The following is a 14,585-nucleotide window of genomic DNA, read 5'->3' as shown; positions in this document are numbered from 1 at the left end:
ATGAAAAAAAGTGGTTTTGTACGCGGGAGTAATGTGGCTGGAAATTTCAATTCTGTACAATTCTGAACTGAATTTTATTGTTTTTTTGGTTTTTTTTAGATATAATCAATCAATGTTTAATTAAATTAAATGTTTATTTGCAGATGACAGTTCTTTCAAGTTTATCGTGTTTAAAGAACCATTTTAAATTCTGGCAGGTGTACAGCAGCAGTACAGTAAATGATTGAACATGTAAAATAAATTTAATTATTAACTTTCAAAATTTTATAGAAATCAATTTGGAACACCTGTTAAATAATATATTGACTGAAATAACAATCAAACAATCTTCCACAATAATGTTGTGCCTCACTGAGCAACATTTGCTGAGGTTGCTTGTCGAAACAGTCACATCCTGTCTCCCTGCTGAGGATTTTTATAAGTGCCAAAAACTAAATCAGGTGCAATCCTGTCGGGATTATAGCACACATTTTTGTTAGACTAAAAAGGAAATTGCTTGTTTTTTAAAATGTAGCAAGATAAGCAATATATGCCTAACTTTTGAAACGTTGTATTTTTAAACCTCAAAGATACAGTTGTGGGGTCTCCTGAGTTGTGCATGCAGTAAAAGCACTCGCGTAGAGTGCAGGATGCGCCCTATAGTCTGGCCGTCGTCGGTTCGAGTCCAGGCTATTCCACAGCCGGGCGCCCAGGGGGCGGCGCACAATTGGCCAAGCGTCGCCCGGGGGGAGGGAGGGTTAGGTCGGCCAGGGTGTTCTCAGCTCACCGCGCACCAGCGACCCCTGTAGTCTGGCCGGGCGCCTGCGGGCTTGCCTGTAAGCTGCCCAGAGCTGCATTGTCCTCCGACGCTGTAGCTCTGGGTGGCTGCATGATGAGTCTGCAGTGTGCTCGTCTTCGCCGCTCCCGAGTCAGCGCGGGGGTGGTAGCGTTGAGCTGAGCTAAACAAAAATAATTGGACACTATTAAATTGGGGACAAAACTACAAAAAAAAAAAACTAATTGGCGACTATTAAATTAAAGAATAAGATACAGTTGTATGTGTCTAGGTATACTGTGAACATACTTAAACTTACAAGAGAATAGCCTTTCAATGCAATAATGCAATTGCCCACAACTAGGTTTATACGCTGTAATTAAGATAGGCATGCCAATGTGCTGTATTCAGTGTATTTAAACATGTTCTTGTTTCAAGCTGAGAAAGGTTGTAAAACCTCTTCCTATTCTGGATTAATGAAACATGTAAAATCAGTTTGGTGTCTATGGTACAGTAGTTAAAAAAAGATGATTTATTTTGTAGGTGATAAATCTCAAGAAGAAAGGAAAGAAGAAAAAATACCTCAATTCTGGAACAGTAAGTAAAACAATGTTCTGTGTAGTAGGTCAATTAAGTATACACAGTTTACTAAAGAGAGATTTTCTTATCAGTTTTTTTTTTTTTTTTCTAAGAAATCAGGAGTAATGGCTTGCGGCAGTTTGATTTAACAGCCAGCATGTTTACATGGGAGGTTATAGCTCATGAAATAACTCCATCCTGTTGTCCTCTTACATTCGCTATGTGTGTGTCTAAAATGTGCAATTATTGGAAGAAGCACATGTTGTAACCATGGATTTTCATTTACCTGGGACTATACAAGGCTAAAGAAAACTCGGTTTGTAGGCCACCCATTAAGGTGATCTGCTACCTTGCACTTCCTAGCTTGTTTAGACTCAACAATGTCTTTAGGGTCATTGTTAGTAAACCATGTCAGGCATAATGGGAAGCAGCTGGTTGGTAAATGACAAGAAAGAATTGTTGGAGAGAATTTCATGTTTATTTTAATTCCATCTTTCACGTTCTGTGATTTGCATTGTGCTCTAATTCACATTTACTGTATCTAATTTATATTTGGAAAATTCACTTTGACCTACTGTTTTTGTTCAATATGTCCAACTAGTTTTAAGGCTTTATTTATTTATTTATTTATTTTGTATATATATTTTTTTCAGTTTTAATGGTGGCTGTAAATGTTGTAATGAACATTAACCATGTTAAGGTATTGCATGGTAATTTCTATTGTGGCTATTGTCAATGCACATTTGTGTCTTGGTTTGCAGTGCGAATATATATATATATATATATACACACACACACACACACACACACACACACAGGCTAACTTCACTATAACGAACCCCCATGGGTGTATAATAGGGTTTGGCATTTTTCTATATCAGAATATTGACAAAACGGCAAATTTGAATTGAACATCAATATATAGTACTTTTATGAAGATTCCTTCACATTGATCACCATTTAAACAGTATTGTGACAAGGTACTCATGTCACATATGTGGGTAACCGCATTGCAAGATAGAGAGACATGGGAGTTGGAGTTGAAACGTCGGCACAGGCGCGCAGGATTTATGCTTCTTCATACGGCATTGGCTGGGCATTGCCTTCACAAGTACCATGTTGTAGTTTAAGGGTTGCATAGCTGTAGTTCCTGCAGAGTGGACGCTCTCCTCCTAAGTGTACGCAGCACCCCTCTGTGTAGCATGGTGTTGCAGTCACCCAGAACGATCCCCATCGGGTGTTTTTATGCTGACGGACACTTAGTCGAGACCCGCCCACATGCTGATTGAGGACCGGAACAACCAATCACTCGCTGCCCTTCCTCTCAACCAAATCTAGCAGGCAGCAAGTCTCAATAGAGCGCCCGTCTGTAAACAGTCATTTGATCAAACATAATAACTCCAAAAAGCACAAAAAACGAACTAGTTTCCACATATAAATTACACCAACACTAATGCCCCCCTGTGCAGGGCAATTGCCCTGCTACAGGTATGTTTAAAAGAAAACAGTAAAGAAATGAAAAAGGAAAGAATGTACATTTACATGCTGAATACAGTAATTACATGTCCTTTCTCTTGAAAAAACTGTCCAGCGTAGATTGCTCCTCACGGCCGTTACCTGGTTGCAGTTTGTGTGAAGATGTCGGACAGGTCATCTTTGAATTAGCGTTATCTTTGAATTAGTCAACCATGGTCTTTGTTTTCACTGAGAGAATAACACACTTGACACTGGAGAAAGTTCAGTGTCAGTCAGTACTGAGATTGTTGTATCTGGGTCTATCCTATACGTGATCGCTCCAATAGGGCTAATTTGCATTGAAAAAAAACGGTTCTTGCTGTTGGGATCGTTAAAAACGGGGTGTTCGTTATAAGGGTTATATTGATTGAAGGGTTTGTTATAGTAAGTTAGCTTGTATATATATATACACACACACACATTTGTTTTTGCATGTTATTTTTCATTTTATGCATGTTATGTAATAATTTGCTGTTTTATTTTAAAGCTGAATCTCTACTTTAATTTGTCTTTCAATAGAACAATTAGAAATGATAGAAATCACTTTCTTTGTGGTTTTCTCATTTTTAACTGCCCTAAAATTTTAGTATGAAACTGTGTGTGTGTGTGTGTGTGTGTGTGTGTGTGTGTGTGTGTGTGTGTGTGTGTGTGTGTGTGTATCTAGATACAGTCAGCACTCATATCCAACGGTTAAACGTGTGTGACACATATCTAATTATTTCATTTTGACCTGTTCCAACCCTTGTCAGTTTTTCAGGGAACACATAAAAAAGATACAATATCAGAAATACATATCTGAAAGGACTTTGTTTTAAAATAAGTGGGCTTCCATTTAGATGTTGTACTGTATTGATTTTGTTGGTACAGTACTATATTTAACAGAAGTAATATTTTAATTCAGAACGATATGACTCTGAAAATATCACTTGCCAAAATTAGAGAGATGACACGTTAACTGTAATACAGTACATACTTTTAAATTCATACGTATTGTAGTGGTATGTAAAATTTCCCATTAACGACCTAACAGCAAAATGAAATCTAAATGTTATCCATGCACAGAACTGCGTAAAACGTAAAAGGCAAAACCAAAAGATTTAAAAAAAACAACAACAGTTTCCAGAATTAAAACAGTATCCAAAGTCAGTATTCAAAATTGCAGTATATAGTGCTCGATAAGGCTCTAATGTCATAATTCACTTGCAAATGAAAATGCACAAAAGCAACAAAAGATCACAGATAAAAAAAAAAAAATACATCACAGTATCTAAAACTGTTTAATGATTAACTGTTACATTACCCTAGCTAGTCTCGTTCGCTTTGTTTTGGCTGCATTTTCGTCAAGTGAAGCTGGAGGAAGCGCTGTGTAACTGCACAATATAAGACAGACTGATTTGGCATTGGAGAGAATTAAAATAAATAAATAAATAAAAACACGCGGGCTGTGACGGATATTCAGATAAATTGTAACATTGAAGAGATGGGCTTTGTGTGTGAAAACTAGTGACAGAGTCAGAAATCACGCGTGATGGGTAAATGCATTAATTTTTTACATATATATAATGGGGATTGATTTTATTGTTAATACAAGGGCGGTAAAATGCGACTGACGTGTATCTAGGTAACAGATATCCGAGTGCTGACTGTATATATTTATGAAACCTTGGAGTTTTTATCCAGGTGTTTTATTGGTCAATATTGTCCGAAACAATTTGGCTCCAGGCAATATAATCCCTGTTAGTCAGTATTGCCCTCCGTTGGGGGCAATAATTTTCTGATATGTGACTCAAAGGGAAGTCCATATTTGCCATATCTGTATATACATACACACACACACAATTATTTATATTTTACAGTCTTGTGCACTGGAGTCTGATGCAGTTCCCTTTCATTTCGACGACGACCACCAGCAATACTTTTGGGATATGCCTGCCACAGGTCAGGTATTCACTGACCATTTTATGTCAGAGGTGCCTGCTGGCTTCTTTAGAAGTCACGGGGATGCTGGACTTGGCGGAATTCCCACTAGTGGACTTGACCATCTCGGCCCTGGTGCGAGCTCCATGAGCGACCCTCTCCAGGTCTCAGCCCTCAAGCAAGAAGTAGCTACATTACTTCTCAAACAAGCCATCTGCCTTGTAGAACCCACCTCCCAAGAGGAGGGGTTCTACTCGAGGTACTATCTGGTGCCGAAGAAGGATGGCGGCCTTCACCCCATCCTGGACCCGAGACACCTCAACGGGTTCTTGAGGGAGAGGAGGTTCCAGATGGTAACACACCGTCACATTCTGCAGTCTGTCCGGCCGGGCGACTGGTTTACCACCATGGACTTAAAGAATGCATATTTTCACGTCCCTATTCGTCCCGCCCAAAGGAAGTATCTCCGCTTCGTGTCTTCAAGTTTTCCGTGCTGCCATTCGGCCTCGCCTTAGCCCCCTGCACGTTCTCAAAGTGCGTGGATGCCATCCTGGCCTCCTTGCGGCTGCAAGAGATCAGGGTGTTGAACTACCTGGATGATTGATTGATCTGTTCCCAGTTGCAGGAAGGAGCAGTGGCCCACACGGCGATCGACAGATGCTCCGTCAACAATGCCAAGAGCCAATTAGTACCGGTGCAAAGTACGGTTTACTTGGGACTCCAGCTGGAATCCTTTGCAACGCGAGCCTACCTGTCAGACGACAGAGTGGACGCCATACAGAATTGTCTATCCCTGTTTCAATAGGGATCGATAGTACCTCTGGTGTTGTGTCAGAAGTTGCTGGGTCTGATGGCCGTAGCTTCATCAGCCCTCCTGCTGGGATTACTCCATATGCGCCCACTTCAGGCGTGGCTCAGTGCCTTCCGGCTACAACCAAAACGCGACAGACAAGTCGGCTAACCGTGTCTCGCACATTTTGGGAAGCCCTGCGCTGGTGGAGACAAGCCACTCACTTGCTCAAAGATGTAAGGATGGGGGTGATCCACAGTCATTAGGTGGTGATGACAGATGTATCCAACTTAGCTTGGGGAGTAGTCTGGGTCAGCAGAGGAGTCCGCGGGTGCTGGTCAGGCCGTTGGACATCCCTGCATATAAATGCGCTGGAACTGCGAGCGGTTCACTTTGCTCTCCAGCATTTTCTCCCGGTACTCCAAGGGAGACATGTCCTTGTCCGGACAGACAACATGTTGGTAGTGGCGTATGTCAACCGCCAGGGAGAACTTCAGTCCCCGGGGTTACATCGCATAGCCTTCCGACTGTTGACTCGGGCACAACAGAACCTGCAATCCCTCCGGGCTGTTCATCTTCCCGGAGTGGTGAATTGGGCAGGGTCCTCATCTGTCAGAATGACGACTCCACCCTTGGGTGCGGCCCTCTCAAAGCAGTGGCAGTCTCACGGGATTATGGACAGAGTTTAGACTGCATATACTAAAGCCGGCCTACCCCCGATCACGCTCTCTCCTGACGGCTTTGGTATACTTTTCCCAAAAGTATTGTTGGTGGTAATCTTCGAATTGAAAGGGAACATTAGGTTACGGATGTAACCCTGGTTCCCTGAAAGAGAAGACGACCATCAACCTGCGAGGTCGCATCGGTCGCCTTCGCGGGTTCTATGCAAAAGAGGAAGTGGGCTCCGAGGAGTGACTAATTGATCCCTCGGGAGGTGGGACCGAGGACATCAGTCCCTGGAGGGGCCTATCGGCAGCTCTGACATAAAATGGTCAGTGAATACATCTGTGGCAGGCATATCCCAAAAGTGTTGCTGGTGGTCGTCTTCTCTTTCAGGGAACCAGGGTTATAGCCGTAACCTAACATTATAATGGTATGGTTGTCTAGTTCAATGTTTGGCAACCAATCCAAAAAATACTGTCACAGGTTAATACTGAAAAACAGTATGTCAGAATTACTTGTAATTCTACCTCCTATATCACAGATATTGAGATTTTGAAGTGCTACTGGCTTTGCTGTTTGAAGTTCTTGATGTAACATTTGTTAAAAACTCTGTGTGTGCAAAGACTGAATGGTTGAAAGAAGTTTTCTAACCTTTTTGTCCACGTTGTTTCCAGGTAACTTTGCTGTCATTTGCAATTGAAACCGAAGTCACATTCCTTGACTATATAACGGGCGGGTGAGTAAAAGTCTGATGTTAATCCTGGGGAACAACCAAAGGAGAACAAAATTACCATATACTGTACAAGTCCCAACATAAGAAATGAATTGATATTTTACCACAGGTACCTTCAAAACAGATTGAATACAACAGTTGGCTACAGGGTTACTCCACTGGTTTATATTCAGCGAATTCAATTTCCTTATATTCTCTATTTTTTTATCCTCTATATCCTCTCTGCATTTGTCTTATTACGGTTATTACATTATATAGTGAAAAGAGAGGGATGGATTTGCTTTTGAATAAGAACTGAGCTTTTGTATAATTGAACATTATGGAAAGACCTTTTGTTTTAGCAGTAATCAGCACACCGTGTCCAAGCTTCAGTAGATTACGTTTATGGACATTGAGTCACGAATTATACTGTTGTAAGCGCCTACTATTTGCATCAATAAGTCTGTATTTTTCTGGGGTGCAGGATTTAGATTCGTTTCAACACATTGGTACCTTATTTTCTCACTTTAGATGAATAAAATCCAGTGTCATGCTTCAGATTGTTCACGTGCTGATAAGTGCAGAATCTCATTATTCTTGCTTTTAGATATGGAAAGGCACTGCAGTTCATTTGTCTGTCATTCATTCTCCTAAAATGTACAGTGAGGCCAAGTCTTCATTTTTGTATATTGGGATTTGTTTTACAATATGGCCAACTGTATCAAAGATACAATTATTTAAAGACTGGAGTTGCTTTGAAAATATGCCCCAGCATCTTCATATTAGGTACATGTTTGCATTCTAGGTATGCTTTCTTTTTTTTTCTCCCAAAAACGCTAATGTATAGTTAGTGTTCTGCGTTTCCGGTTTATTCCGAATTTTACTGAAAAATTACAGGATTTTTTTTTTAACCAGACGTAGGTTTTTACTGATTTATACTCGATTTTTGTCTATTATTCAATATGTTCCCAGTACTATTTGCTAGGAAAGACAGAATATTTTGATTAAAATGCTGTTTTATTTTGACTCTGACATTGTAATAAGCAGCCCTACACTGTATCCTAGGATACAGCAGACGTTTAGACATCAGAGGGTCAAATAACATTCAAACATGGTTCTCTGTCACTTCACAAACACATTTTCACCTGATTATGTTGGCCAATCAAAGTCTGATTATTGTGGCAATTGCTAGGCGTGGTACTACTAGCTTGATCAAAAACTAAATTGAAATACTTACACGAAAATATAATATTTTTAGTGGATGGGAAAATGTAAATCAGTTTATGAATATTCAAAAGAAAACTAATGTTTCGAAGTATACAAAAAGCAAAAATAACAGAAGTGGGTCAGATGAGGCAGAAGACGTATAGCGCCTCAAATACTGCTGCACTGAGGTAGATGTTCATAATACATAGTTGCCCCCCCCCCCCCCCCTGCAAAAAGGGGGCGTGGCATATATATATATGGTCCTACATTTGCCTTTAATTTCTTTTTCTGCACATACTACAGCTTCAGAACGGTATTATTGTCCTTGCTTGCGCCCCGGCACTTTTCTTTACAAATTAAGCACTGGTAATTAGTATTGTTTAAACTAAACCTCAAATAAATTAAATGTTTGAGTTGAAAATAAACCAAAATGTTATTACGTTTAATCAAAGTAAACATCGACTAAGGACTTCTTCAGTAGACAAGTCAAGGAATGTTATACGTTGTCTGTTATACGTATTCTGCCCACACGATATTTCCTTTTTTTCTGTTGCTCTGCTAGCGTTTGCAAATATAGCTGTCTGAAAACCATGTTCACTCTTTAACTAGAACAGATTGTCCTGAAATACTTCCTGCAAGATAATTAAGAGGAGTGTCTTAAGTGATTTCCATGCAACACAGTGATTTGTGAGCAAATTAACTTTTGAATTTAGCTCGTGGTGGTGAACTTGCGGGATTATTCATGACACCTCCCCCAAATTTGAGGGGAAAGCACTTGCAAGAGAACAACTCGCAAACCTATTTTTTTTCCAACGCAGAATCTATTTTGAATCACCCAAAAGCGCAACCTTTTGAAAAAAATCTCTACAACTCCCCTTGCAACACACACAAGAAGCTTGAATATTCGGCCCAATATTCTTGATGTATATCTGACTGGGACTGACATTACCACATCCATACTTACCAATCCATTCCCAGAGAAAGTGTTTTGTCAGGCAACTACCTGTAAAGGATATTAATTAAAGTGACTGGTGGGTTGTATAACTGGGATCAAAAGTGCTGTGCCAATTGACCTAATCCACATGGGAAATGTATGTAAGGTTTTACTTGTCATTTTCTCTCCTCAGTCTTTAGTTCTTTTTTTTTTTTGCATAAATCACTAATAGTGTCATGGTGGTGAGCTTTAGTGAGTTTGTATTTAGTTGTTGACAATATGATTTATGTCTAAAACTGAGAGTTATAGAAGATGCTGTATTAAACCAACCATTTTCCATCCCCATATTCATATTATGTATTTCATATGCATCCTTCACAATAAGTGAGTGTCAGTTTTTACATGGTTTCTCTAAATTGTTTTCTAGTAAGCACTGCAATATTTTTGTACTGTATATGCTACACCTGTTAAAATGTAGATGTATTTTATTGATTTATTTTAATAACTGCAGTATTTCTTTAGAGACTAAATTGTTCAGAAATGTAGTGAGTGTTTTAAACAGGATACAGCTGGCTCAGCCGCATCAAGTATGAATCCAGGCTAAGACACACTCTATTTTAAAGTAACTCGTCCCAAAGCGTTATCATTACAATTTTGTCTCATGGCTTTGTTGTATCTTTTAATGATGAATGTTCCCACTAGTAAATATTATTAAAATAAGGATGGGATCATCATAAACCAGTTACATTGATAACTAATTAAAGGTGGACAATTAACAAAAGAATGAATATGGAAAAATGAATAGGAAAATAATTTTAAAACTATTCTGTCAACAGAAAAGCAGCCATTAAATAAAACATTATGTCATGTTTTTTCAACTGTATCTGTCTCATCCTTAGGAATGTCTCATAGGCTTTGCTCATTACAGTTTACACAAAGCACTGAGTAATTAGGTGTTCATTTTCTAAACAAGGAAATACAAATTGCAACTAGAAAGCAGCTCTTTATATTGAACTAGAACTATTTTGGTATATGCAGTCATTACCTTGAAAACCAGTGTACCTACTTAGTTTGTGAGTTATGTAGAGTGTAGATGGACGGATGGACTGAAAGCATCATTTAAGTATTCTGCCCCCAACTTTACAGGCTGCAGATAAAAGTGAAGACTAATTACTGTTGAAATATATCATTCCATTGGCTAAGCAATGAGTCTTTGTCATGAATGCAGTTAGTTGTCTGGCAGTTGTTTGTAGGATTAAGAACCTGGGAGGTGGAAGACTAATTTGCTCTGGGATGTAGTGATTTTAAAAGACATTGTAATTGCTGTAATTGCTGGCACAAAAATACATTGTTCTTCATTTCATTAGCTTTATTATCAGGTGGTTCGGTCATCTTCCATCAATGAAACAGGTTTAAGGTAAAACTTTTTTTTTTTTTTTTTGCAGAATACTCAATATCATAATCAAAATTTACATTTTGACCTGTATCACCTTAAAAGACAACTGCAAGTTTTGTAAGTTTTAGCCTGTTCTTCTGTTCTAATAACAGCTTTGATTCTAATGATGAACAAAACTCAGCTGCACAAATCCCCAATGAACTATTATATAGTATTGGTAGTTGAAGCATGTCTTCATGATTAAAACCAGCTATCATTTGGCCCAAAGGCTCAGAGAGCTACCAAATCCCTACTGCAAAGCAAAATGTTTCCTCAATAGATTCACTGTAATAAAACAATTGTTTACGTAGCGATACAAACAGATTTTCACCATTCTGTAAGGGCTTTTTTGTTGTTGCATTATCTACCTATTTTTAGGAGTAGTCCCAGGATTACCATGCAGAAGTGGTTGATGCAGTCGAGAGGTATTCCTCGTACTGTAGAAGTGCTTTTAAAAACGCTGTCTTGTCCAAATTCCCAGGAAGCATGGATGAGGTTCAGCAATCCTGCCAGCCTGCCAACTGGATTAAGAAGTCGTGTCGGCATGTTGTTGGGATTTGGAGCACTGAAGCAGTGCAGATTACTTGTAGAGATGTGTGCTTTACACCAGAGCAGGAGGCATGTCTTTCATGTTTCTCACAAGCTAGTTATACTCAGCACCACACAAAGAAGTATTACATTTACCCTGAAAGTCAATGTGAACTGAAGGAATTGTGTCAAGGACAGAGAAGGTAACAAATACATGAGAGAAATCCTAAAACACCTCAGTTACATTTTGTTATAAATAATGTATTTTATTTTGTTCATTAATGTTATCATGTTCTTTTGATTGGCAATGACATTCACAGTAGCAGTTTAACACAAAGGGAAGTCTGGTTGTTTTGGTACAGGTTTGGTACAGTGAAACTCAGAAAGACTGAACTGAGTATTAAAGCTTATTGGACTGATACTGAAGTGACATGTCTGGGTTAAACAGTGTGACAGGCTGAGCTGTTTAACAGCAGCGCCATTGAGACTTTCCTCATTCTAGATGAGGGCACAATCAGGAAATTCACAACATCAGATATTGGGGTGAAATGTAGTCATATATATATATATATATATATATATATATATATATATATATATATATATATATATATATATATATATATATATATATATTTTATATATATATATATATATATATATATATATATATATATATATATATATATATATATATTTTATACACACCACCCACTCGATATATATCGTGGGTGTCGGGGTCCAATATAAATCTGCTATATATCGAGGGCTGCAATATAGCGAGAGACCCAGAGAAAAACAAATAGGTTAACAAATACTGTACAACCACTCCCTCGTTTTATCAGGGGCGTCAGGGTCCAATAAGTTGTCTACGCAACCCGCTTTTTCTCATTTTTCGTATAAAAAGCAGCACATCGTTTTAATTCGTACTGCGGAGGGTAATTGCTTCTCATCAACTTCAGTCTCCAATTAATTTCAGGAGTCTTCCTCTCCTTTCGCAAATATATATATACAGTGCCTTGCATAACACTGGCCTGTATGGGAGGATGGCAAGAAAGAAGCCGTTACTCAAAAAGTACCATCTGAAAGCACGTCTGGAGTTTGCCAGAAAGGTCTGAATACTTTTGCAAGGCACTGTATATATGTATGTGTGTATGTACAGATAAAAGTTATAGTTAACTAGTATATTTTGCTGGTCCCCTTTAACAGTACAATAAAAATAATGTAAAGCCATTTATATTTTAGCTGTAAATGCACCGCGATTCAAATAATTGAAGGTAAACAAAAGAAACCTGATAAGTCAATATGTCTCAAAGGATATGATAAAACATTAATAAAGTAAGAGAGAAAATGTTTATATTTCTGTTCCAGTAGATATATATATATATATTGTTGACCTCAAAATTTCTACAAGTTGTAAAATGCAATAGAAAGGTGTTCCATGAAAGTAGAATCAACATTGTAGAAGCAACAGATAGTGTCCCCTCGGCTTTAGGAAGATTTATTAAAGCATATACATTTAACGCCAATTGCTCCCCAGACACATTGATATTGGTAGTAATTATTATTATTTATTTCTTAGCAGACGCCCTTATCCAGGGTGACTTACAATTGTTACAAGATATCACATTATACATTATTTCAAATTATACAGATATCACATTATTTTTACATACAATTACCCAGTTATACAGTTGGGTTTTTACTGGAGCAATCTAGGTAAAGTACCTTGCTCAAGGGTACAACAGCAGTGTCCCCCACTGGGGATTGAACCCACAACCCTCCGGTCAAGAGCCCAGAGCCCTAACCACTGCTCCACACTGCTGCCCACTGCTCCACTCTTGCTGGTGTAAGATACATTGCCTCATGAAATCATCTAGTGCTTATTTACCCCAATTGCTTTAAGAGGCTCTTGTATTTGGTTAAATTGGAATCCTGATGTAAGCAATGTTAAAAATGTAAACAAGTGAAAATAGTAAGCAATTTTAGGAAAATGGCTATATAATAACTTTAAATTGCTATTTGTAAGCATTATGGTTAATTAGCCAGTGTGTGTCGACACCTCAACCAGGGACACACAGCTGTTTCTAATAATGATTGCCATCAAGAAACTCAGTTTGGTGCCTGGTATCTCTCTCCAAACATGTTCAGTAACCTGCAGCTTTGCTGAGTAGTCCTTTCATTTCCAAATTGCAAGTGTGTCATTTTGGGAGATGAGAGGCTAATTGTAACTAGGTAGAGGTCTACTAGGAATGAGTTGCAGTCCCAGTTGGAGATAGATAAGATCTCATTGTTGAAGCGCAACGGTATGAATTTGGGTGCATGGGAGATAAACAATGTAAGAAGAGCTTATTAGTGGAAAACTGTGAGACATCATACAGTATGTACTGGTAGTAAATTATTTTATACAGACCACTATGTCCCTTCACCTTAATATCCTTCATAAAGGAGACTTTGCGTCCTGTTTTTATTGTGTGTATATCAATGTGGATAAGGTATAGTCTCATGTTTCATTATAAATCTACTGCAGCAGTTTCCAGTCATGTTTTTTTAATCCTGACTGCATAGCTACTGTACCATATTAAAGGTTTCAGAGACTTCAACAAACAAGTAAAATTAGCTGCATGTTAAGGGTCAGTCAATTAATAGTTATGTGACAAAATACCTCATGTAAGTGGGACTGCACTTAAAATATATTCAAGGAATTATGTTTAACCCGTCCACTCTTGGATGGTCAGAGTTAACAATGCCATAGTAATGTTTGTTGTTGATACACACAAATTTGTAAAACAACCAATTCTAATTTGCCTCCTTACTTTTAAAACGAGGATTAAAAACACATTTACAGTAAATATATCTTATTAAATATTTATGCTAGTCTAGGTTTCAGAAGTGTTAGAAATTTTGAAATTTCAGCTGCTTCGTTTGGTTCGTTTTTTCTCAGCTGGTGCTTCCACTGTATGATTAGTATATGCGACAGCATTAGTGGAGTGTTTTTTTTTTTTTTTTTTTACCTTCATCACAAAGCTGTATTTATGTTGAAGTGCTCAGTTAGCAGGATGAAAATCTTCTTCTCATGCACTGGTTCTAAACTCGCTTAGGGAGCAAGGCATATTCCATTTGCCTGTTTTAGTTGGGATAAATCTGTAGCTGATTTCCCTGACACATTATCCGCTATAGGTACAATGTGTTCTTTAACAAAATACTGAAATAAACTTTGTAAATTTAATCACAAAGACTTTTCAAAATAAAGTCTTTCTCAATGTCTCAGGCTTTTAATTGAAAGTGGTTTTTTTTTTTTAAATTAATTATGCTTCTTTTAGTATTTCTAAATGTGGCACTATTGAGTGTTTTCTAGTTAGGGATGAAATACAGCATATACTTTAATCTATAGCTTTATACACTCAATAAAACAAACTTAATTGAAGTCTTTGTCAATGTCTTTTGTATTAGAATAATAATGGAAAAAACTTATTGTAGAAACATTTGTGCAGTTTTATTACATTTAGTATTGCGCTTGCAGACAATCTGTTTCCTGTTACCTGTGGTGTT

At 38.0% G+C, this 14,585-nt stretch overlaps 1 protein-coding gene across 3 annotated transcripts in view; it reads left to right on the top strand.

Moving 5' to 3' along the window:
- The window catches only part of LOC117415827 (copine-8-like), a 110,334-nt gene that overhangs the window by 73,516 nt on the left and 22,233 nt on the right, over nucleotides 1-14,585 (top strand). For all 3 annotated transcript variants that reach the window (XM_034026673.3, XM_059027186.1, XM_059027185.1), the window contains 2 exons: nucleotides 1,298-1,351; nucleotides 6,893-6,954. In XM_034026673.3, coding sequence (XP_033882564.2) covers nucleotides 1,298-1,351; nucleotides 6,893-6,954 — 116 coding nt within the window. The remainder of the gene's footprint in view (nucleotides 1-1,297; nucleotides 1,352-6,892; nucleotides 6,955-14,585) is intronic.

The sequence above is a fragment of the Acipenser ruthenus genome, chromosome 7 (genome assembly GCF_902713425.1).
Source record: "Acipenser ruthenus chromosome 7, fAciRut3.2 maternal haplotype, whole genome shotgun sequence".
NCBI lineage: Eukaryota > Metazoa > Chordata > Actinopteri > Acipenseriformes > Acipenseridae > Acipenser > Acipenser ruthenus.
This window is presented reverse-complemented; position numbering and strand designations above follow the sequence as displayed.